The sequence below is a fragment of the Culex pipiens genome, chromosome 1 (assembly GCF_016801865.2).
Source record: "Culex pipiens pallens isolate TS chromosome 1, TS_CPP_V2, whole genome shotgun sequence".
Taxonomy (NCBI): Eukaryota; Metazoa; Arthropoda; class Insecta; order Diptera; family Culicidae; genus Culex; species Culex pipiens.
In genome coordinates this window covers 7,050,239-7,076,772 of record NC_068937.1, presented here as the reverse complement: position 1 = coordinate 7,076,772, position 26,534 = coordinate 7,050,239, and the positions used below count along the sequence as shown (strand labels likewise).

General features: G+C 38.6%; 1 protein-coding gene across 7 annotated transcripts in view; it reads left to right on the top strand.

Moving 5' to 3' along the window:
• Nucleotides 1–26,534, top strand: part of LOC120429961 (partitioning defective 3 homolog) — a 147,270-nt gene that overhangs the window by 104,069 nt on the left and 16,667 nt on the right. For 6 of the 7 annotated variants that reach the window (XR_005607517.2, XR_005607516.2, XM_039595054.2 and 3 more), the window contains exons 2-7: nucleotides 17,780–18,270; nucleotides 18,749–19,539; nucleotides 22,979–23,696; nucleotides 23,754–24,339; nucleotides 24,403–24,865; nucleotides 24,928–25,451. Coding sequence is in view for 5 of the 7 variants with exons in the window: in XM_039595054.2 (XP_039450988.1) it covers nucleotides 18,094–18,270; nucleotides 18,749–19,539; nucleotides 22,979–23,696; nucleotides 23,754–24,339; nucleotides 24,403–24,865; nucleotides 24,928–25,451 (3,259 nt within the window). In the remaining 2 variants the exon portion in view is untranslated. The remainder of the gene's footprint in view (nucleotides 1–17,779; nucleotides 18,271–18,748; nucleotides 19,540–22,978; nucleotides 23,697–23,753; nucleotides 24,340–24,402; nucleotides 24,866–24,927; nucleotides 25,452–26,534) is intronic. The other variant, XM_052706662.1, reaches the window with a different exon arrangement.

Genomic DNA, 26,534 nt, shown 5'->3' with positions numbered 1-26,534 from the left:
TTTTGAAATATTTAACGGGTGTAACATTTTAGGGAAAAAAGCAAATAAGTAAAAAAATATTCTATCTTAAATCGCTTTCATTTCCGAAAAAACATTTACAAACAACCTGTTTGAAGTGCATTGTGCAAGTTGACAGCTGTCACGCTCCGCACCTCTCTTCTCAGCTGGGCTGTACCCTTTTTTTTCTGCAAATGCATCGCGCAAATGCCACTGCACCTGAGCTCTGCTGTGTGTGTTTCGTTCATCAACGCTCGGAGGGTTCCCCCGTTCGAAGGGGACACATTTTTCTGGACCAGTGAGCCGCGGCGAAAGCACACCACACACTCTCGTCCGGAGGGTCTAATTTCCTACATTCGAAATAATGCTAATTTCCGCTTGCACAGGTACCTTCGCTTTTGCACGGAAAAAAATATAAGAAGATTTAAATTGAGAATTAATAGAAAAACTCAATTTTATGAGCAGACGTTACGATTCGTATTTCAACGATGTCTCTAAAATAGAACATTATTTTTGCTATATCCTTAAACCAATGTATAGGTTGACACACTATGAACAAATTTCTTTTGAGAGATTGTAAAAAAAATGTTCTGTTTATGAGTAATCGACAAAATACAAAATGTTCAAAAACGTAACGCATGTGTGAACATTATTCATGATTTGATTACAAACGTCAAGCGTGATTCCATGACTTTTAATTATAGTTTTGAAAACGCCACCTTTTTTTGAAATATTATTGATGTTCACTTTTCGATCATTCACGATACCGTGAACAAATGTTCACATCTTAAAATTATTCTTCCAGTGTTTGAGTGCAAGTTGCAATTTACGATGTGTGTGCGCAACTACACTTGCCTCGAAGGGGTCCGAAAGTGGACCGGCGACCCTCTTCTTCTGCAACTCTCGGTGTTGCGCCAACATGAAGAGGGAGGAGTCCGCGATCAGCTGCGCAAGTAACGCCACAACGCGAGTTGGCTCCACTAGAGGAAAAACTGAAATTTGAAACTGGATTAACTTGATAGGCATTAGGAGCAGCAGCAATCGCGCTAAGCTCCAGCGCTGAAAGTGAAGTGTTTCGTACATGACCATCGATGTGTGTTTCTTGCAAGATCTTGGCACGAGGAAAGTGGTCAGTTGGGTGATTTGGGAACGGGGAGAGGGAGGAGGGAAGGGTAGTGTGTACTTAACAACCGTGATTAGCTGCATTCCAGGTGAAATCGAAAGGAAGGTCAGAAATCAGTCGAGTGGAAACCGCCCGGCCCCCGTTGATTGAGTATGATGGAAGAGGCACAGGGAGGAGCACTTGGAGAAACATGTGCACCAGTTTGTTATCTGCTTGTTGATATTGATATTGACGTTGGACGGTTTTTACGAAAGAAAATATAGCCAGCTCGTGAATAACCATATTCATGAGCAGTGTAAAACTTGTAAACACAACAAACAAAATTGTGAATAAATGTTCATGATTTTGAAATCATGAAGAAATCTGTTTACTTTCAAAGGATCAAACTTATAACCGTTTGGTCAAATTCTGCTTGCAAAACTGTGAACAAAACTTTGACGGTCATAAATTGAAAATTTGTTTCTAAAAAGAGGAACATAACGCCATGTAACGACTGATTGAACTTTTGGCCACGGATTCATGGTGTCCTGTGCAAATAACATGAATAATCCCCAACGTTACATGGCGTTACGTTCTCTTATTTTGTACATTTTCAACCGTTACTTGGTAACGGTCATGTGAAGGTTCGGAGAAAAAAAATGAATAGTTTTTGTTCAAGGTATCATGAGTGTCCCAGTCGTTACAAGGCGTTACGTTCCGTTATTTTGTGTTAAATCAGGCGTTTCACGTCAACTTAAGTAGATATTTCACTTCAGCTGGATACCCTAAGATATCGAAGACATGTCAAGACTCTTCTTCACATTCTACGCCGACTATTTCAAGAGGAGAAGCGGAATGACGCGCCATCTCCCATAAAGGTGCGTCCCCGGCAAATCGCATGCGACTTCACCACCGGAATGTCTGAGTGGTTTATTAGAATAAAAATTCAATCAGCGATCGTCTCCTTTTCGAATTTGGAGAACCTGGCGACGACGGTTGGCAGATGTGGTGTGATGTGATTCGAATGCAGATGATGATGGCCGGGAGGAATCGTTTAACCATTAGTTCGTCTCCCTTAATTAGGAAATCTTCGGCGTTAAATCGACAACGTCGATCGTGAAAAATCTCGAAAGGCAGTTCGCGCAGCTTCTTCTTCGTTTCGACGCAACGGGAGATCACCGAAAGTATGTGAACTCGGTGTGAAACAGGTTTTTTTTGGGTTCGGAAAGTTGGTCAACCTGCAGGGGTCTCGAGCGGTCATCCTTCGGCAAGGTCGGACTTTTGGGGGGTTACCAGTGGCAGGGAGCTTATCCACCTAGAAGTTCATGAATCGCCGAAGAAAAATGTCAGTAAAATGCTTATTTTCTTCAATTCTCAAAACATTTGTAGGGTTCTATGCATCGCTATCTCTACATGTTTACAAACTATAAATACTACAGCATTAACATTACTAAGAAAACAGTCAAACCTTGAGTTGAGTGGCACCTGGAACAAATAGAACAAAACATTTGTAAGGTTCTATCAATCGCTACCTCAACATGTTTTCAAACATAGAATACAATTCCTTAGAAAATTAAAACAGCGGGTTCGTCGCTTGTCACAACAGTGAATCCCCCCTTGAACTCCCTCCTAACAAGATCAGGCCTGGATGAGAGGGAAAGGGGGGGGGCGTCCAGCTGACTTACTTACTAAAAATAACCCACAATTCCGGCGCGTTTCTCCCTTGTTTTGTGTTTTCCTCTGTCCGCTGCCCAAGAGCTCCAATAAGAAGGGGATCAACGGATTTTTTTTTTGCGGATTTCATCAAAAGGCAAAAAAGAAGCTCGCAGAGCTCAGTTATGTGTAAAAAGAAGGTAGAGAAATAGATTTGCGGAAATAAGCGAATTCCCTCTCAGCGCCCAAATTGATTCGGGGAGAGAGGTTTATTTTTTTGCTCTCTTCCTGCGGTGTGAAATATCACCGCAATTCCCTACTTCTAACAGTGAGCGCACACCCATTATGAAAGCGTAATAAAATTAGCAGCTGATTGCTCTTAACCCTCGATTTCCACACAGACAGTTTATATACGAGTGTTGCCAAAACATTTGTGCTGTTTTTATTGTGACCATCAGTTAAGGCACACATACGAGGTTTTAACGGCTCTTGGTTGGCATTAATTCGAGGGCCCTGCAGAAGGCACCAACACTGAATTAATATATAGAAAAAAAAAGAAAATCATAAATTCAGACGTAACGGGCAATGGTCAACTCAAGATTGCTGTCCACTGGGCCGAAAGTGTGCACACACACAACACAGTTAAAAAAAAATCAATGTAATATTACATCGGGAAAGGGGTACATCTTTTATGTAAAAAAGATGTAATTTTACCTTTAAAAATGTGTAATTTTACAACTTTTCTGGTGTAATGTAACATTTTCAGTCTAAATTGAGGTAAAATTACATCATAAAAGAGGTAATGTTCAACCTTTGAAAATTACACCATTCAAATCTACACTTTTTTTTACTGTGAACAGTAATCGCACTTGGATTTGCCGCCAACAGAGGGCCATCGTTGATTTGTTAAGGTAGAGCGACTTGTTATTGACACTTTTGGGAACCCTTAACGCATTTATTACAAGCTGAGCAGATTTGAAAAAAATATCGAAATTCTCCCCCAAAACATTTCAAAATATTGAAAAAATAAAGTGAAAAAATGATTCGACATAGGTCGAAACTAGGAGCCCTTACAACGCACAGCAATCAAGCAGCCAAGAGTTTAATTTTGGAAATCGGTGCCACGCGAAGGTAAGGCCACGCCGAATGATGAGCTTGCAGTTTTTGATGCAGCTCAGTAGTTCCGACGCCACCTGTTGGACGGTAGAAGGCAGAGCAGTAGCGGGCAACAGTAGGATCTATCGGTTTCGGGGTCACGACAGGTGTCGGTGCCTTTGAATGAAAAATGAAAATTTAATTTTGTTTAATAAATTTAATCGCAGATTACTTTTTTTTAATTTTTTTAGAATTCTGAATTTTGTGAAAATTCTATTATTTTACACTCAAAACGTTTATATCAAAATTTAAAAATTTGGCCTCTTTTGACACCCTTATTGCAATTTTATAATATTTGAGATGTTTTGAATTGGTTTTATTTTGTAAAATAATTACAAAGTACTAAAGTTGTTTTTAACCATATTGCAAATTATTAAAATTTTAGTATTAAAAACAATATTTGTCAATATTTGAGTATTGTACACTGAAAACACAGCCAGTGTAAAAAAAAATATTCAAAATTTCAAAAAGTTGGAACTTTCCAAAAAAGATAAAAACAATTATAAAAATATTGTTTTTTTTAAATAAATTTTAACTGACAAAAAGTTATTTTAAAATCCAGCAAAAAAACTTTTCTGAGAATCTTTAAAAATACATAAATTAAAATTTAAAAAAGCTCGTTTCGTAGATAATTGGTCATATTTGCCAATTATAAACACTTTAATTAAAAAATTACGTTCTTATTATCGCCAAAAAAATCAGTGCTGCGCTGTTCAATATAGCACTCATTTGAATGCTTAAAAGAAGGTACAAACTTTTCACTGAAGAAGCCATTACACTACCACAAACAAACAAAACAACTCGCACTTTTTCGTGTTTGACAGTTTGTCAAACTCGCAAACAAGGCAAAATGTATGCAAGCTGTCGTTTGTGCAAACAAATTCAGGCAAACAAACAAAGCAGGCAAACTGTCAAACAGCGCGAGTTTACTTGTTTGTTTGCCGTAGTGTAATAGCTCCTTGAGTAACCAATTTTTTTTTTCGGAATTGCAAAAAATGTTGAATGAAACCCGTTACAAATCTCATTATTTCTCAACTCGTCTCGTGCTGAAAAATTCACCATTTTGAAACTCATCGCACAAACTTTTATTTCATTGTCATTTTTTGCCTTTTTACCAACCTTCGAAGAAATGAACTTCTAGAAAATATTTGCAATTGCCTTGATTTGCTAATATTGGAAAACAATATATCAAAAAGCATTGACATAAAAAGGTACAGAAGTTTAAATAATCAACTCTAAACACAGCTATTTTTTTTCTTGTGATTAAACTTTTTTTCTATAAAAATTGTAGTGCTCTGTTTTTATTTTATTGGTTTTATTTCTAATGTTTTCATCATGTTTTGCAAAAAAGAATCAACATTTTTTTTTTCTTTTTTTCTTTCCTTCTTGTTATTTTAATATTTATCCAGTTAAGTTTATTATCTTAATCTTGTTTTATGGTTTTGCTTGTTTTCACATATTGTGTTAACCTAATAAAATCAACAACAAAAACAACATTTTTTGTTTCAAAATAAAATCATTAAAGTTCTAAACATAGAAAATTCCTGAAAAATGATTTTTATGTGAATTTTTAGATTAGGTTGCCAAAATACAGTTTGGAAGCATTCAACTAGAAAAAATCTATCCTGAATATCGTCCATTTCATAAAAAACCACTGCATTTCCTCAATTTCAAGATTGCATCTCCTGGTTTTATTGGAAACAAAAAAAAACCCTAAAAACCTCCTCAATAAAATTCAGCCCGAGCCCCGCTTACTGCTCCAAATTAAATCCACTTTTTTATTGTTATTAATACGAGCAATTTCCGCTCCTCGGTGTCTCCCCCCTTTCAGACAGAAAAATTCAGCTAGCATTTTTTTCTGCTGCTGACTTTCGTCAGCTTCCCCCCTCGAAAGCCGGTGGTAATTAATTTGCGCTCGGTTTGTTTTCGTTGGCAGAAGAACTTCCTTCTCTTGAGTGTTGTGTTTTTTTTTTTTGCTTCTTTCATCTTTATCGAACGTCACTGAGACTTGAGTTGGAGTGAGAGAGAGAGTTAGGCAACTCCCCGCCTCTGGTAAAATATGACCAAAAAGTAACTGTAGTCCGGTGTTATCGGATTTCTTTTACTATTTTTTCGCGAGCAGCCCGAAAAAAAGTGGCCTTTCCTCAAAAAGCGGTCGCGTTCATCTCGATTTTCGTTTTCGCGAGCTAGAAAAGAAGTGACAAATGTCGCGAGTTTCTCATTTTCTTTTGTCAACGTCACCTGTCGGGCAGGGTTTGAAATGAAGCCGGAGTTGGGGCTCTACCGCGAAGCGGTTCTAATCTGAACCGCGAAATCGGAATAATTAGTTGTAATTTTGGGTTTCCGGTTTGGGCGAAGGGATTGTGGACCACTTGGAAAGCAAAACGAATCTTGCACAAGCGCCGCCGCCATAAATGTTTGCAAAATTCGCCAAAACAAAAGTTCAACCGGTCGTCCATTAAAGTAGAAAGCAATTTGCAGAAAAAAAATCCAATTTCGGTCGTAACCGCACACTTTTCTATTGCTGCAAGTCCACACAAATTGCAGCGCCAAATTGCGCGCTCTTTCCCTCACTCACTCATTTTGGTTTCCGTTCCGAAAAATCAAAAGCAAAATTGAAAGAAGAAAAAAAAAATGCATTTTGGCGAGCGCAATTTGGTTGCGGCGATCACGTCATCGTGTTACACTTTTACAGGGGAGACGCGATCTGTCGAACGAGTCAGAGTCAATCCAGGTCATCGTGAAGGTCATAATCGAGCCCAAAGACCTCAAATTATTTTGATTTGAAAGGTCTCAAAATTTAGAAAATAAAAATAAATAATATTCTTCCAACGCCAATTTAGATTACAAGCTCCTAGGTCATTGTGGTCATTGAGGTCATTCAATAGGTCATAATCGGGTCCTAAGACCTCAAATTGTTTAATTTGAAAGGTCACAAAATTTAAAAAAATAATATTCTTCCAACGCCAATTTAGATTACAAGCTCCTAGGTCATTGTGGTCATTGAGGTCATTCAATAGGTCATAATCAGGCCCTAAGACCTCAAATTGTTTAATTTTAAAAGTCTCAAAATTTAAAAAAAAATATTCTGCCAACGCCAATTTAGATTACAAGCTCCAAGGTCATTATGGTCATTCAATAGGTCATAATCGGGTCCTAAGACTTAAAATTGTTTAATTTGAAAGGACACAAAATTAAAAAAAAAATATTCTTCCAACGCCAGTTAAGATTACAAGCTCCTAGGTCATTGAGGTCATTGAGGTCATTCAATAGGTCATCATCATTGAAAGGTCACAAAATTAAAAAAAAAAATATTCTGCCAACGCCAATTTAGATTACAAGCTTCAAGGTCATTGTGGTCATTCAATAGGTCATAATCGGGTCCTAAGACCTCAAATTGTTTAATTTGAAATGTAACAAAATTTAAAAAAATATAATATTCTTCCAACGCCAATTTAGATTACAAGCTCCTAGGTCATTGTGGTCATTGAGGTCATTCAATAGGTCATAATCGGGTCCTAAGACCTCAAATTGTTTAATTTGAAAGGTCACAAGTTTAAAAAAATAAATAAATGAGATGTTTCCAACGCCATCTTAGATTACAAGCTCCTAGGTCATTGTGGACAATTCAATAGGTTGTAATCGGGTCCTAAGACCTCAAATTATTTAATTTGATAGGAAAAAAGTTAAAAAAATAAATAAATAAATGATATTCTACCAACGCCATCTTAAATTAGTTCCTAGGTCATTGCGGACAATTTAATAGGTCCTAATCGTGTCCTAAGACATAATTTATGTTTAGTTTTAACAGATGCAAGTTTAAAATAAATAAATGATATTCTTGCAACGCCATCTTAGATGACAAGCTCCTAGGTAATTGTGAACAATTCAATAGGTCATTGGTTTCAAGCCTATTTTAAGTTGCTTTAAAAATTAAAAATATCTCGACGCCATCTTAGATTACAAGCTCCTAGGTCATCGTGGACAATGTTATAGGTCAAAACTCCAAATTTGTTTAAATTGTCGACAGCCTCGTTACAGCCACACCATTCTAAAATGGTTCAGAAAAAGTCAAATGATCGGGATGCGTCACGGACACACCGACAGATTTTGATCGTTAGAACTAAAGTTCTTGTAACTTTGGACAGATCAATCTAAATCGAGTCAAATTTTACTGTTCGTCTCCAAAAAGTCCTGGAAATCTGAACCCCAATGAAAAAGCCAAATCCGTCAAACAAAATCTGAGAAATCTTCGTTTGTAACACACACACAGCCATCAGGAAAATTTGCCTGATGAAATCCGATCGTCACTGTTCAGACGTCGTGACTCAGTGACCACAGCGCGGTCATTGGCACGACCCGGCGGAGAAAGAAGCCCCGCTAATTATAAACAGAAGACTCTTTTTTTGACAATTACGGTGACGCGCGCCGAGATTGACGATGGGAAAAGTCCCTCAAATGAACCCATTAATAGTGTGGTCGTAAATTTCTGTAACTTAACCACCTTGTTCACCGTTGACGGTGTGGTCTTCGTCGGCAGATGAAACACTTCAGGGGAGGTGTGAACCGCCGCGAAATCCCCACGAGCCGTCGTTGACTTGCTGCACATTTTTGACGTAACCGAGCTTTTTTTCGGGTAGATCTCTGTGCAATCTCTCCGCCGAAAGCGGTCATCGCGGCGGCCAAGACCAATCTTGGTATTGTGTGTGCACTTTTGCGCGTTAGGCAACCCCAAGAAGTGCAATTCGGTACGGATTAGCTGCGCAAGTGGCGGCGGCAATCGGCTGGAAATGCACAAGGTTGGGTAACTTTCGGGTAACTTGGGACGTTTTTGAGCGAGCGGGGAGGTTTGGTGTGGGATACTGCAGCTGGTGGAAGTTTTGAATCTTCAAGTAGAATATCCAACGCGGGTCACTGAAGCTACCTGAAGTTGAACCTGCTCTGAATACTTCTAAATTGACCCCTATTGATCGGGCTGACTTCCAGATCTTCACTCAAAGAGGTTCTCAGATGACCTACGGCGTCAAACCTTTTTAGTAGAGTATCGGTTGTGAGACACTGAAGCTACCTGAGGTTGAACCTGCTCTGAATACCTCGAAATTGACCCCTGTTGATCATGCTGATCTTCACTCCAAGAGGTTCTCAGATGACCAAAAGCGTCGAAACTTGTTGGCAGAGTGTCATTTGCGAGACACTGAAGCTACCTGAAGTTGGACCTGCTCCAAATTCATCGAAATTGACTCCTGTTGATCGTAATGACTTCCAGATCTCCACCCCAGGAGGTTCTCAGATGACCTACAGTGCCGAACCTTTCTGGTAGAGTATCAGTTGTGAGTTACTGAAGCTACCAGCGAGTCAACCTCAAGAAACCCCCTAATTTTTCTCAACCGATGAGCCAATTGATTTCAAGATCATCAAAACTTAGGACCTTTAAGCGTTACAACGCCATCGCACCGGGGCTCGTTTACATTGATCGCGCCAAATGCATTCAGAATTAATAAAAACGCGGACACCTAGAAGGTGTGTACCAAACCTGTTTGCCGTATAGCTGCTGTTGACACGACCGAGCTCTCGACTTCTCGACTCTTCGGACATCGCCATATCACAAACTACGCTGTTCGGCGCGGGCGACCTCGGTTGTCGATTCAGCTGAGCAAAGCGGCGCGTGTTGTGCGCGCTGTTCTAAGCCAAGTTCTAACCAAACCCGATAGCGTTCAAGGACTTGAACGAACTAACTCTCGCTGAAACAAGACATGTCAAGGGGAACGCTTGGTTACGAGCGACCCTTTGGATACCCGGAGTTCTAATTGGGTTGTGCAACTCCCCGAGTCTAGAGCTCGAAGAATGTCGGAAAGAATTTCCACCAAGTTGCGTAGGAACTAGCAATAGCTTGCGTAGATGAAAGCCGTCGATCGCGAGCTTGGGAAATGCTAACTAGGTTCGACGTTGTCGACGCTTGCGCATACATATGCAAAAGATCATCGGATCGTTGTGGGGTGAAATCTAGCAGATCGCTAAGAGCAGGCAGCAGATTTTGCATTGTTGAAGTAGTGGGCGTCCGCGCGCGGAGTTGAGATGTATTTATGTGCGAGTTGGTCGTTAATTATACAGTCAGTTGAAGGGGAAGGGAGGAGCGTCCGACAACAGTTGCCGTAGGTACCACTCCTAAACCCTTGTTGCTCGGAAGGGGTTTCACTCTAATTGATTGCTGGGCGAAGAGAAATGGGCACAAATTGTGCGGGTCCTCAATTACGGGTCTTGCGCGCGAGGTGCGTTGTATGTTTGCATTTCAAGAACAATGAGAGGGGCACCCTCTGGAGACAAATCTCTTGATTGTTCACAGGTCGTCGCCTTTCGTTTGACAACTATATTTTCTTACAATGCGTTTTGAACTTAAGTTGACGTTGAATTTTATGTTTTAAGTAATCATCAGAAGGGATGTGTCGCTTAGCCTAACAAATACAAAACATGTCCAAAGGGGCGCTTTAAAAAAAACCTTCAAAAAAGGGGCGCTTTAAAAAAAACCTTCAAACAACCTTTGCCGAATTTATCACTTGAAAGGGGTGCTTGTTCATGAAGGGTGCATCTCTTATGTTAAAAAAAAAACAATTTCAGGAGGGCTTTTTAGGTTGAAATTGGAAAGGGGCGTTTAAAACCTGTTCGGTGCCTTCAAATCTAAAAATGATAAAACATTTGCAAACTAAAAAAAAACTCAGAAACTAAAATCATCACTTCAAGGGGCGTTTTGTTAGCAATTATTTAAATTTCAAAAGGGCACTTTAAGTTGGACTCAAAAAAGGGCGCTTAAAATCTTGTTTGTGCTCGAATTCCATGAATGATGAAACATTAAGAAAAGGGCGCATTCGGAGGACAAAGAACCCCTAAAACTACCGGAATCTAATTTATTCGGGATCTTGTAACCTTTTTGGTGCTTCCTCTCAACCCATTTGACCAACATTACAAGGGCGTTTAGAACGTTTTTGGTGCTTCAAATCTATTTAAAAAAAACATCTACAAGGGGCGCATTGAATGAAAAAAAAAGTCTTAAAATACCTTTACCTATTTTATCACTTCAAGCGGTGCTCCTTGTTAATAATTCTTGAAGGGCGTTACTCTTCTTGTGGCAAACAATTTTTAGAAAAGCCCTTGTAGAAATTACTAAAGGGCGCATCTCTTCTAGTGACAGAGAAATTTCTGAAGAGCGCCTTAAGTTGGAATTAAGAAAGGGCGCTTGAAACCCTTTTTTTTGCTTGAAATTTATGAATACCGTCATCAGGGGTGACATTGTGTTTGGGGGTGAGACTAGGTTATACAAAAAATCTGAAATTTGTATGATCCAATGTAACCCCTGATGACGGTAATAAAACGTTTACAAAAGATGCTATGAGGTGAACCCCTGAAACTACTAAAATCTAATTTATTGGGGCGCCTAAAAAAGGTTTTTCAAATCAATAAATGATAAAACAATAGAAAGGGACGCTTTAATGTAAAACAAAATCAACTAACTACTAATTTACAGCGGCGTTCAGAACGTGTTTTTTTTAAAGGGGCGCTTTGAGTGAAAAAAAAAACTTTAGAAATACCTTTACCTAATTTATCACTTCAGGCGGCGCTCTTCGTTAATAATTTTTGAGGGGCTTTTGTAAGAAATTCTTAAAGGGCGCATCTCTGCTGGTGAAAGAAAAATTTAAGAAGGGCGCATCAGGTTGGACTAAAAAATACGCGCTTAGAACTTTTTTGGTGCGTGAAATCTATAAATTATTTAAAAAAATACAAAAGGGCACATTCGGTGAACAAAAAACCCCTGAACCAAATTTATTGGGGCGCTCAGAACCTGATTCGTGCCTTAAATCAATAAATGATAAAATTATAAAAAGGGACGCTTCAGATGAAAAAATCCTTTGAACTAATTTGACCTAAATTACAGGGTGTTTTAGAATGATTTTGATGCTTCAAATCTATGATAGAAAATTCAGAAGGGGCGTTTTTACATAATTTATCACTTCAAGCGGTGCTCTTCGCTAATAATTCTTGAAGGGTGTTATTCTTGCTGTGACAATCAAATTTTAGAAGGGCGCTTGTAGATAAATTTTAAAACGGCCGGTTCTAAACCTTGTTGATGCTTTTTAATCTATCTATAAGTAATAAAAACTATTACTAAGGGTGCAGTAAAAAGAATCCTTTAAACTCTTTGTTAATATTCTTGAAGGGCACTTCTCCTATATTGACAAATAAATTTCCGAAAGGTTTTTTAGTAAAATTTAAAAAGGGGCGATTAGAACCTTTTTGGTGCATCCAAATTTATAATTGACGAAACGTTTTCAGAGGGGCGTGGTAAAAACCCCTTAAAAATATTTTAACCTAATTTATAACTCCATGGGGTGCATGGAACTCTTCCATGACATTTCAAAAGAGCGCTTGAATTTAAAATTAACACAGTGGGCGCTAAAAACTTTAAGGGTGTTTAAAATCTCTAAATGATAAAACATTTAAAAAGGGGCACAGTGAATAAACCTTGAACCAACATGAGTCTAACCTATCATTCCAAGGGGTGTTTGTTGTTAATGTTCCTGAAGGGCGTTTCTCTTCTAGTGATAAACAAATTTTAGAAGGGCGTTTGCAGTTAAACAGAGAAAGGGGTGCTTAGAACCATTTTTGCGATTCAAATATATGACTGATAAAACTATTCTAATAGGGCGCAGTGAAAAAAATATTCAAAATCGCTTAACATAACTCAAAATCCTGAAGGGTGCCTGTAACAATTCTTGAAGGGCACTTAAAGTTGATATTTTTAAAATGGGACGCTTCCAATTTTCATATAAAAGGGGCGTTTTGACACTAACCTGATGAATCAGGGGTGCCTTTAATAATTGTTGAAGGGCACGCTTCTCAAATTTCAAACAAAAGGGGCGTTTTGAAACTTTCCTGAAGAAAAGGACACTTCTAATAAAATTTCTTGGAACTTTTTCAGTGATTAAAATCTAAAAAATATAAAACAAGTGCAAAGGGGCTCTTTCAAAAACCTTCAAACAACCTTTGCTGAATTTATCACTTCAAGGGGCATCTCTTCTGGTGAACAAATTTCAGGAGGGCGCTTGTAGATGAAAACGAAAACTGACTTAACCTAAAATAAAACGTTTTTCGAGCTTCAATTAACCCTCTACCGCTCAATTTTTTTATTTTTTCGTGTTTAGGAGGTCATTTTGAGCAACTTTTGTTCTACGAAACATTTTACTTCTCTTGTTTTATGTTTTTCTTGTTATATTTTTAGTATTTTAAATTGCATTTTTCTTGTTTAGATCATCTTTGTTTTTGGAAGTATTTGGCCTATTCTACCACCTCCTATCATTACATTTGCCTTTCTAATTTGTTATGCTTGTACAGTCACTTTTTCAATTTTGTGCTTGTTTTTCACATTTTCTGCTATAGAATGGCACCATTATTATTTAAATTGTAAAAAAATGCGTACAAAAATTACTGCAAATTTCTTTTTACTTAAAATACAGGAAATGTTAGTAAAAAACACATCCAAAGTTGCCCCCTTAAAAAATTACACTTTTAAAAACATTGGCAAAATCACATAAAACAAGTCAAACTTCCAACCCTGAATTTTTCTAAAATTTTAAGAGTTCTTCTTTCCAATGCAATTTAAAGTTACAAAATTGGTTGAAAATTTGTTTTTTGGTGATTTTTTTTAGATCGAAGCACGTCTAAAGGCGGGATTGGGTTGTTGAGGGTTAAAAATAAATATTTCAAAGGGGCGCTTTGAGTTTAAAAAAAATCATGGAGGGCGCTTCTTTTCTTGTGACAAGCAAATTTTAGAAGGGCGCTTAGAACTTTGTTGGTGCTTTAAATATATAAATAATATTTTTTGAAGGGGCGCACTAAAAAAAAAGTCTTCAAGGGGTGCTCTCCGTTAATAGCTTTTAAAGGGCGCTTCACTTCGTTTGCAGTTAAACTAAATAAAATAGAAATACTGTTGAATTTTTTTCAAAGGTAATTTAAAAAAAGGGGTACTTCTAAATTTTCATTTAAAAAACAATTTTGAAGCTGTCCAGAAACTTATGAAGACAATTCAAATCAGGGTCACACTCTGTCTGGAACCTCACCGCTAGAAAGACCCCATTCGAAGGGTGACTAACCATAAAAATATCTGAAAATCTACTAGGTCGTCACAACCGTCGCCTTTTCTAATTCCACTAAGATTTGACGACCTGGAGATCACGAAAGGAGAGGGCGCTTACATCACCGCCCGAGCAAAAGGGTAATAAAAATATTTGCCAAACAGAACTGAACTGAAACAACTGCTGCAGGTTTCCCATGAAGCGGTGGTGGTCCAGTTTTTGGGCCTGACCCAACAACCATCTGACCCCTGCAACAGCTGTTCGCCGCCTGAATGCCACTTGGAACGTTCGAGGTATGACCGCGATCTCTGGGACTGTTCGGTGGTGCGAGTTCGATTTGAACTGTGACGTTCAAGCTTCAATTCCAAACCAACTACCGCTCACGGTCCCCAGTCGGTAGTATCCGCTCCGAAGGGAGGGGGAGTGGCTCGTTACTATTTTCGCATGAGTTGTCTTTTGGAGGCTGCCCACTACTACATGAGAGTGAGAAAACAAGGGAAAACAGCTTGTTACCTTCTTGCTGCTCGTAGCTGCGCATTGTGCGCGCGGGGCTTTCGATTTGCTTCATGTGAAAATTGAGTGGAATTCCAAGCATAAAACCCTGCTGTAAACTACATTAGTTTCGCATACCCCGCCGTCGTCGTCGTCGCCGTGCCTTTGGGTCGAGTCCGTCAAAACTACAATTACTCACGTCTTCGCTCGGCGCGGCGCGATGGTGTCAGTGACAGTAAACCATATAAATATATCTATAGGTATAAACACGGTGCAGTCATAATACGTGCCGTAATAACCGTTTTGGCCCGGGTCAGGCTGGAAGCGATTGTTTTCACTGCAAAACTTATGAAAAAGAAACCTCTCTCGGTGAGGGTACGGGGAAAGGGGCACAAAAATCTTGTTTGGTGAGCTTTTGCAAGCTTTTTAGTACGGGGCTACTTCAGAGCTGCCACTTCCTCATTGTGTGGATTGAATGCACTGACGAGACCTGAACACACACACACTTTTCCTTTCCTGTGTTGTTGTCGTCGGAACAAGTTTTCCACACCGGATTGGCGCGGTGTTGTAACAGCTACCAGCTCGGTAGCGAATTTCAGATTAATCCCATTAGTGGAGAAATGGAGACATTTCTTTGGCAGGGGGATTTTGTTGTAACCAACTTCATTTTTTTCAATTTTACTTCAATTTAGTGGAGAATCACAGTTTGAAAATCACAAAATTGTATTTTTTTCTTATTTTTGCCATTTTTGTTATTTTTGTATTTTTTGCCATTTTTATCTTTTAAGTCATTTTTGTTTTATTTAAATATTTCTCATATTGGTAATTTCGGTCATTTTGATCATTTTGGTAATTTTTATAATTTTTATCATTTTGGTCATTTTTGTCATTCTTGTAATTTTAGTCATTTATGTCATTTATGGCATTTCTGTCAATTTTGTGATTTTTGTCAATTTTGTCATTTTGGTCATTTTTGCCATTTCTGTCATTTTGTCAATTGTGTAATTTTTTCCTTTTTGTCATTCTTGTAATTTTGTAATTTTAGTATTTTTTGTCAATTTTATCATTTTTGTAATTTTTGCCATTTCTGTCATTTTGTCAATTTTGTAAATTTTGTCATTTTTGTTTTTTTTGTCTTTTTTTTTCATTTTGTAATTTTTGTCAATTTTGTCATTTTGGCCATTTCTGTCATTTTGTCAATTTTGTCACTTTGGTAATTTTTGCAATTTTGTCATTTTTGTCATTTCGTCGTTCTTGCCATTCTTGTAATTTTAGTAATTTTTGTCAATTTTGCCATTTCTGTCACTTCTGTCATTTTGAAAATTTTGTCATTCTTGTAATTTTTTGTCATTTTTGTCGTTTTTGTTTCTTTTGTCATTTTTGTCATTTTTGCCATTTTCGTCATTTTTGTCGTTTTTGTCATTTTTGTCATTTTTTGTCATTTTGTCGCTTTTGTCGTTTTTGTCATTCTTGTCATTCTTGTCATTTTTGTATTGTTTGTAATTTTTGTCTTATTGGTCAATTTTGTCTTTTTTTCAATCTGGTCAATTTTGTAATTTTTTGTCAATTTTGCCAATTTTGTCAATTTTGTCAATTTTTTTCAATTTTGTCATTTTTTTCAATTTTGTCAATTATGACAATTTTGTCAATTTTGTCAATTTTGTCAATTTTGCCAACTTCGTCAATTTTTTCAATTTTGTCAATTTTATCAATTTTATCAATTTTGTCAATTTTCGCAATTTTCTCAATTTTATTATTTTCCTCAATTTTCATTATTTTCTCAATTTTCATAATTTTCTCAATTTTGTCAATTTTCGCAATTTTCGCAATTTGCTCAATTTTCTCAATTTTCTTAATTTTCTCAAATTGACATTGTCAATTTTGTCAATTTTGTCAATTTTGTCAATTTTGACAAGTTTGACAATTTTGACAATTTTGACAATTTTGACAATTTTGACAATTTTGACAATTTTGACAATTTTGACAATTTTGACAATTTTGACAATTTTGACAATTTTGACAATTTTGACAAGTTTGACAATTTTGACAATTTTGACAATTTTGACAATTTTGACAATTTTGACAATTTTGACAATTTTGACACTTTTGACAATTTTGACAATTTTGACAATTTTGACAATTTTGACAATTTTGACAAGTTTGACAAGTTTGACAAGTTTGACAAGTTTGACAAGTTTGACAATTTTGACAATTTTGACAATTTTGACAATTTTGACAATTTTGGCAATTTTGGCAATTTTGACAATTATGACAATTTTGAAAATTTTGACAATTTTGACAATTTTGACAATTCGGACAATTTTGACAATTCGGACAATTTTGACAATTCGGACAATTTTGACAATTTTGATAATTTTGATAATTTTGATAATTTTGACAATTCTGACAATTTGGACAACTTTATCATTTTTGACAATTTTGACAAACATGACAATTTTGACAATTTTGACAATTTTGACAATTTTGACAATTTTGACAATTTTGACAATTTTGACAATTTTGTCAATTTTGACAAATTTGACAATTTTGATAATTTTGACAATTTTAACAATTTTGACAATTTTGACAATTTTGACAATTTTGACAATTTTGACAATTTTGTCAAATTTGACAATTTTGACAATTTTGGCAATTTTATCATTTTGTAACTTTTGTTTTTTTTTTTTTGAAGATTTTGGCAAAAAAATCCATAAAAAAATCATATTTCAACTCCATCAAACATTTTTTTTTTTGCAATTCCACAACACTTCCAGGGTCATTCCGTGCAAAAACCATAGCAGATAGGTGCAGAAATTCCAAAGTGAGAGTGTTCAATGAAGCAAAACCAACCACAAACAGCGACGTGACACCACACACACACAGTCCACATGAGTTGAACAACATTTTCCTCCCACATTCCTACAGATGCGACGACGACGACGAGGTGGAATTGTAATTGAATCTAGCAGAAGGAAAAAAAACTGAATTGCTAACGGAAGGCAAGGTTGCCGTAACGATCACTTTTCCTCCCATGCTGGCTGAACTACGCCAGGTCCGACGTGGAAATTTCGAAAGGAAATCTTGTTTCAAGGGGGAGATGTACCTTTTTTCGACCTATTTTGTCGTTTTTTCGACCTATTGGATTTTTTTTGTGTTGAAAAAGCTCAAACTTAGTTAGGTCGAAAATAGGAACCGTATAGGTCGAAAAAAGGTACTCGACCTTTTTATTAAATTTCCTCCACCGACTTCGTAACAGATCTTGGTGGGATATGGCCGGGGCACGACCACGGGAGTCTCCGTGACTCACAATCAGCTGTTGGTCCGAAAACAAACCGGTCCGCGGAGTTGGCATAATGAGAGGTTGAGGAAGTGGCGAACAGTCGTGTCCAGTACTTGAGTGAAACCTTCCTCGGAAAAAAGAGTGTTAATTAATTCGATCCACTAACCCGGCGCGAGGAGAAGAAACTTTGCCAACTATACGGTGAGCGCGCGCAAGGTGGAAGCATGTGCGTGACTTCCTCAATCGCGTGAGAGAGTGAGATCAAAACTTTGGCGGAAGAGAGGAGGAACATGATGAAGAAGAAAACGAGCGTGTTCGAGCTGCCGCCCAAGTGTCCGGCCCTGGCGGACAAGATCACCGGGATCTTCGGCTGGCGGCACACCTACCGGGTGTCCCAGAAGCAGAAGGGCATCCCGCACTGCAACCAGTACCTGCACAAGACGTACTCGCTCAATCTGCCGCGGAAGGTAAGGTTCCCAAGCAGTAAGTCGCCAAGTCGCGACGCGATCGCTGCGTTGACTTCAATCGTTTCTTGAGTCACGTTGTCGCGCGTATTAGTTGTATTACCCCTGCAATATCCAGGCGTGTAAACTGAGTAAATAAATCAAGCAACGCTGCGACTTCGTCGCGCAGGCATTCTTATCTTATCGGTCGGTTGTTTGTACGACGATGGTCCTCCCCCGCGCCACAATTAGAAGAGCCATTATTGCTCGGAAATCAAAGCTCGCTGGCGCGGTTGTTTGGACTGTTATCAAACGTTGACGCCGACGAGCAACAACAACCAACAGGTGTACGCTGTCTTATCGGCTGTCCAATTTGGGGGCCTTAATTTGACGGATTGGCGCTAATTGGTATCTTTTTTTTATGTTCGAGAAAGGGGTTAATGGCGGTTCTTCCGAGTTGCGCTCGTACTAATTGTTTTCTTTTCTTCTCCCTTCCCCACAGAACCCGGAGTCATGGGTCGTGGTGCACCACCTGCAGTCCGAGTCCGGCATCCTCGATCCGGACGATCAAATCAGCGATGTGGCCGACGACCGGGAGGAGCTCATCGCTGCCTACGAGGACTGCCCGGGCGGACTGGATCCGGGTGTTCCCCAGGGTGGTGGAGATGGTGCCAGCGGTAGCTCCGTAGGCACCGGCTCCCCGGACATATTCCGCTCCGAACCCGGTAAGTACGGTCCGGAAAGCTCCACACCTCACATTGAGGTCACCTCCACGGCGGAACCTCCCATGGGCCTCGGCCTGCAAGTCAGACGTGGCAGTGAACCCTCGCTGCACCAGATCGGAGTCACGGATCAGCGCAGTCCGCTGTACAACGTGAGTCCAAACGGAGGTTCCCATCCGGACACGAAACGGTGGTCGGCGGCACCGGTCTGCCGCAGTGACACAGAACCCCCGGAACGTCTACTCTCCCCCTCGAACGGGGTCGTCGCGTACATGTCACCCGAGTGGAACGTCCTGCCGGAGGAGGAATCTCACGACAGTCTGCCGCAGCAGTTCAGCCGCTCCGGAAGGCTGTCCATGCAGTTCTTGGGCGCGGAAGCCACCGCCAACGGGTACCGGTGGATCGATGCGGCCGAGCGGGCAGCGGCCAACGTTAGCTACAACGGTGTCGGTACGAGCAGCAGTGCCAACAGCAGCTTCAACTCCAAATCGCTGCCGAGGGAGTCCAAGCGGAAGGAACCACTTGGGCAGGCGAACGCCTCCGTGTACGAGTCGATCCGGGAGAAGGACGGGTGAGTCTTGTACCAAAAAAAATGTCAAGAACTTCAGCGTTCAGAGTGACATCAGAGTACTGACAGAATGACAATCCAGAAATCGTGAATATCGTCCCAGAAATAAACAAGTTTCGCATTTTTTTACGATAATGTTCATGAATTTATTGCTTGGATTCATGGCATCGTGAACAAAGTTCATGATTGTATGACTTAAAATGAATGATAACTTCACACCTCTACGACGTATTCTAAAAAAATGAACATTGGCCATAAATTACCCAAAAGCCATGAAAAGAAATCATGATTTTATTCATTTAAGTCATGATTTCGTGCCCAAAATTAAAAGATTTGTTTTACAAAAATAAAAGAAAAATACAATTTTGTTTTACAGAAAAGAAATCTGAACCGCAAAAATTAAAAAAAAATTAATATAGAAATAAAAGAAAATGTAAAATACAAAAATTTATAAATTAAAAACATAAAAATTCTTGTATTAAGACAAACTGTCAAAAATAAAAAATACAGAAATGCAAATTTATTTTTTTTATTCTACAAATCTAAAAAGTTTTTAAATTTTAAAATTCTGGAATTTCTAAATTTCTAAAAATTTTAATTCTAAAAATCTTAAAATTCTTAAACAAATTAAATTCGTATCATCAAAACGCAAATTGCTCAATTTTAACACCACGAGTGTTCATGATTTCATGACTTGAATTCAGTCATCGTGAACAAAGTTCAGGATTTTCATGACAAAAAATGAAGGATAATGATCATAAAAAAAATTTAAGATAAATAAAAATTCACGACTTCATGAAAAAAGTTTATGAAATCGTATATTTAGTTACCAGTCATTCATGAAATCTTGAATCAAGTTCTATAAATAAAAAAAAAATTTAAATAAATTAATTATTTTTAAGCTGAAATTTGATGACGTCTTGGTTAACAGAAATCATTTGAGTGTAAAAGGCACAGGGGTAGCAAAAAAATTGCATTTTTTCAATGAAATTTCATGCAGTAGATCAAGTAGCAATTTGTAGCCAATTGGTATGGGAACCTACAGAAATAAAGTCTGAGAGTAGCAGTGTTGGTATTATCGCGCTCTCGCAGAAAAATTCCTCTCTCTAGAGTTCTCGCCGCGAGTCTCGAGCTGCCGAGAGAAACTCACCGATTGCCCGTGCTCTCCTTCGCTCGCGAACGGGCTTTCTCGCGAGCCAGAATTGCCCGTTCGCGAGAAGTTGAACGTGTTAGAAACGAACAAAAAACAACACAGCAATTGAAGTTACACTTCTATACCATTGCCTGGTTCGCATTCATACCCCTGATAAACAAATTGCTAGCTTAGGACGAACGGATAGCACGAGGCGCTGCGAGCGCTCGCGGCGAGAGCGAGAACGCGAACGAAAATGCGAGCGCGAGCGGGTAGAGAAAAGTACTACAAGTTCTCTCCCTCGCTCGCGAACGAGAAATGCTTTCCTTCTTCTCGCTCGAATTCCAACACTGGAGAGTAGTGAATAACGTGAATATAAAATCATGAATATGGCGAATTTTAGGCCATGATTTTTTGACATTTGCCGTTAATTATCCAGAATCAATGAATAAAAATTTAAAAAAAATTAAATCATGAATTCTAGAAAAATAATCATGAAATTTTCCGCCTTGCTGTTATAGTTCCCGAATTCTGAAATAAATGCAAAAAAATATAATGACAAAAATAATAAATTACACAACAATATAACAAAAAAAAAATTCAAAAATCCAATAATAGAACAATCTTTTAAAAAAATAAACAGAATTACCAAACTACAAAAGAAAACAAAGCAAAATATCCAAACTAAAAATAATATTCCAAAAAATCCTTTCTACAAAAATTCAGAAATGCCAAAATACGAAATCAAAATAAAACCACAAATTGTAAATAAATAAAACCGAAACCTCATCAATACAAATTCCAACAGTAAAAGATTCAAAAATTGTACAATACGTAATAAAAAAATTCCAAAATGCAAAAGTAAAAAATAAAAAACGGCAAAAACAAATAAACCCAAAAATAAAAATATTCAAAAATGCGAAAATTAAAAAATTCAAAAAGTCAATCCAAAAATTCAAAAATACAAAAATAAATTGAAAAAAGACCAAAAATAAAAGAATATCATAACTAAAAATTGTATAACATAGAAATACGCTTATTTTATCAAAAGGTCCTATGTATATAGGAAACCCTTTGCGCATTCTTAGTTTTGAAAAATATCATGAAATTCATAACTTAATAAATAAAAATGTTGAAAAATTAAACAAAATAAATCAATTATAATTATAAATACAAAAATTCAACATCTCAAAAGAAAAAATTATACTTTTTTTGTTTCAAATAACAAAAATCCAACAATACATAAAAAATTAAGGCCAAGGAAAGAAATCACGATTTCATAAATTTTAATTCATGTTTTCGTGCACAAAATTCTTACGTTTGTTCTACAACAATAAAAGAAAAATACCAAAATATTTACAAAAAAAATAAATTCCGATACACAAAATTAAAAGAAAATGTAAAATTTTTGATTTTGTATTTTTTTATGCAATCAAAAAAACTCAGAAATTATTGAATTAACATAAAAAGTCATATATAAAAAAATCAAATTCAAAATATTTTCACGTCTAAATTTTTTAAATTTTAAAATATTTACAAAAACACATATACACTTGTAATCCCAACGGGGTCGAAAAAGTTGGAAATGCAACTTCACCGGCTCTTGATAAAAAAGTTGAAAATTCTAAAATTTTAAAACTCTGAATTTCCATATTTCAAAAAATTAATATTCTTAAATTTTGAAATTTTTTAAAATTTAAGAATTCTTAAATTTTTTACAATTTTTTAAATTCATAAAATTCATAAAATTCTTAAAATTCTTAAAATTCTTAAAATTCTTAAAATTCTTAAAATTCTTAAAATTCTTAAAAATTCTTAAAATTCTTAAAATTCTTAAAATTCTTAAAAATTTTAAAATTCTTAAAATTCTTAAAATTCTTAAAATTTTTAAAATTCTTAAAATTCTTAAAATTCTTAAAATTCTTAAAATTCTTAATTTTAAAAAATCTTAAAATTCTTAAAATTTTAAAAATTCTTAAAATTCTTAAAATTCTTAAAATATGTACTTAAAATTTTTAAAATTCTTTAAATTTTTGAAATTTTTCCAATTCTTTAAATTCTTCAAATTTTTCAAATTCTTCAAATTATTAAAATTATTTAAATACTTGAAATTTTTTAAATTCTTAAAATTCTGAAATTCTTTAAAAAATTTCTAATAATTATAAAAAGTGGAAGATTTATTTAATTTATGATTAATTTATGATTTCTTGAACACTTATCAGCGTGTACTGTTAATATGTCTCTACCGAATTCGTATTGAATGAACAAAGAGTAACATGACTCCCCCCTCTCTCTCTCCCCCGCCCGCAGCGAAATGCTCCTGGTGGTGAACGAAAACGGCGGTCCCCTGGGTCTCTCGGCCATCCCAGACCCGGACTACGGTGGACTGCTGGTGCAGAGCGTGGAACCGGGCAGCCGGGCCGACCGGGGGCGGGTCCGGCGCGGCGATCGCATCCTCGAAATCAACAACATCAAGCTGTTCGGCCTCTCGGAGAGTTCCGTCCAGGAACACCTCATGAAGAGTCTGTCGTCGCCGGAGCTGCGGCTGCGGGTGATCCGGGCCGGGTCCGCCCGGCAGAACAAGCGCGACAACCGCGTCTCGCAGATGATCGAAGCGGAGGAGAAGCCGGTCGGGGCGAAGGTGGCGACGGTGTCACCTACGCGGAAGGTTCCGGGTGCGCCGTCGGGGATCAGTCTTCAGACGGCGAATACCAGGAAGCTCGGCAAGCGGATAGAGATCTCGCTGAAGAAGGGCGTTAATGGGTTGGGCTTCTCGGTGACGACGCGGGACAACCAGGCCGGCGGACAGTGTCCGATCTACATCAAAAACATCCTGCCGAAGGGCGCCGCCGTCGAGGATGGACGACTGAAGCCGGGCGACCGGCTGCTCGAGGTGGACAGCGTCCCGATGACCGGCAAGAGTCAGAGCGAGGTGGTGGCTATTCTGCGCGCGACCGAGTACGGAGCAACGGTTAAGCTGGTCGTTTCCCGGCAGACGGAACTCGCTGAGGTGGAGGAGCGGGAAATTGTGAGTATTTTTAGTGATTGGTATTGGGTAGACGTCTAACCTCAAATTTTGTTTTAGGGTTGCGGCGTGGAAAGCGAGAAGAGTACCCCTCCGAAACCTCCGCCACCGGTGCTCCCCAAGTCATCGCTGAAGCAGTCGTCCCGTGCACGGTCCGAGGAACTGCTGGACGTGAACGACTCCCCCACCAGTCGTGGACCGCCGCCGATCCAGAAGAAACCTCTCACGTCGATCCTGAAGTCCGCCTCGACCAACCAGGTGTCGGAACTGTTTCAGGATCAACCGTTGCAAGCGTCGTCGGCGGCGTCTGGCTCGAGGACGGCCGCGCCCGGTGGTTTCCAGTGGAAGAATCGGGAGATACTGACGCTGCACATCCCGGTTTACGACACGGAGAAGGCCGGGCTGGGCGTTAGTGTGAAGGGTAAGACGGGATCTGGGAATAGTAGCAACGGAAGCTCGGGTTCGGGCAGTAAACACGACGGAGATCTGGGGATCTTCGTGAAGAGTGTGCTGCACGGTGGGGCAGCGAGCCGCGATGGACGGTTGAAGATGAACGACCAGCTGTTGAGCGTGAATGGGGTGTCGTTGCTGGGGCAGTCGAACGCCGAGGCGATGGACACGCTGAGGAAGGCCATGCTGCAGACGGGTAGGTTCTTGGGAAGGGGAGGTGGAGTTGCTTGAAATTCAAGACTTTGTGTTTTGCTTTTAGGTGGAACGAATCATCCGGGCAAGATCATCTTGACGGTGGCACGCCGTATTGGTCGACCTGTTAGCACGGGAGAACTGCTCGAGTCGATCGACAACTCCAACTCCAGTGATCAGTCGGGAGCGACCGTGATCTACGTCACCTCGGACAAGCAGCAACAGCCATCGAGCGAGAAGCAGCAGCAGAACAAGCGCTACAGCAATCCGGTGCTAGATCGGCTGACCGGTGGAACCGGTCAGGGTAACCTGCAGTCCACAGGTGCCGGCGGTAGCAACGGCAGTCTCAACCCGAACAGTGCCAGCGGAAGTCCCATCAACCAAAGAACGACGGCTGCGGCGGCGAATCTCCACGCGCTGCGCAACGAAAGCTACTACATGGCCACCAACGACCAGTGGAGCCCGGCGGGGGTGAATCTCAACGGAAGCAACGCGGTCCTGATTGAGGAAGATCCGGAACCGACCTCACCGTGAGTCTGATTAGGCCACAACAGTAGAGAGTTCACCCTTAATGCAAACCTCTTCTTTTCAGAACATTCCACCTTTCTCGACCCTCGGATGGAGCCAACTCCACGTCAACGCCCATCGGAGACGTCACGTACGCCAGTCAGCTCTCGCTGGACACGAACCCACCGGCGGTGGACGCCTTCAGCCGGGACGCGATCGGTCGCCGATCGATGTCCGAGAAGCACCACGCCGCGTTGGACGCGCGTGAAACCGGAACCTATCAGCGCAACAAGAAGCTCCGCGAGGAACGCGAGCGTAAGCTCAACTCGTCCAACGGGACGGGAGGTTCCGTCGAGTCGTTGACCGCCCAGATGGGTCGCATGAACAGCCTCAAGACCAAGTCCGAACTGCGGGCGGAAGCGCTCGATCGGCTGGGCGAGCTCGGACCTTCGCTCGGTATGAAGAAGTCGTCCAGCTTGGAGTCGCTGCAAACGATGGTGCAGGAGATCCAGATGGCGGACGAACCGCGCGGTCCGAACGCGCTGCGAACGCCGCGAGGTCGCGGCCGGGAAGAGATCCTGCGAGCGGCCGTGGAACGACCGGAGACGCGTAAGTCTAGAATCATTTTTGTCATTTTTGTATTTTTTTGACGATTTAGACAATTTAGACAATTTTGACAATTTTGCCAATTTTGACAATTTTTAAAAATTTTGACAATTTTTGCCATTTTTGACTATTTTTACAATTTTGAAAATTTTTCTCAATTTTGTCAATTTTGAAAATTTTGACAATTTTGACAATTTTGACAATTTTGACAATTTGACAATTTTGTCAATTTTGTCAATTTTGTCAATTTTGTCAATTTTGTCAATTTTGTCAATTTTGTCAATTTTGTCAATTTTGTCAATTTTGTCAATTTTGTTAATTTTGTCATTTTTTTCATTTTTGTCATTTTTGACAATTTTGACAATTTTGACAATTTTGACAATTTTGACAATTTTGACAATTTTGACAATTTTGACAATTTTGACAATTTTGACAATTTTGACAATTTTGACAAATTTTGACAATTTTGACAATTTGGACACTTTTGACAATTTTGACAATTTTTTCAATTTTGACAAGTTTGACAATTTTAAAAATTTTGACAATTTCGACAATTTTGACAATTTTGACAATTTTAACAATTTTGGCAATTTTGGCAATTTTGACTATTCGACAATTTTGACAATTTTGTCAATTTTTACAATTTTGACAAGTTTGACAAGTTTGACAATTTTGTCAATTTGACAAGTTTGACAATTTTGACAATTTTGACAATTTGAAAATTTTGACAATTTTGACAATTTTGATTTTTTTTTCAATTTTGACAATTTTGGCAATTTTGACAATTTTGAAAATTTGACAATTTTGACAATTTTGACAGTTTTGACAAGTTTGACAAGTTTGACAATTTTGACAATTTTGACAAGTTTTACAATTTTGACAATTTTGACAATTTTGACAATTTTGACAATTTTGACAATTTTGTCAATTTTGTCAATTTTGTCAATTTTGTCAATTTTGTTAATTTTGTCATTTTTTTCATTTTTGTCATTTTTGTCATTTTTGTCATTTTTGTCATTTTTGACAATTTTGACAATTTTGACAATTTTGACAATTTTGACAATATTGACAATTTTGACAATTTTG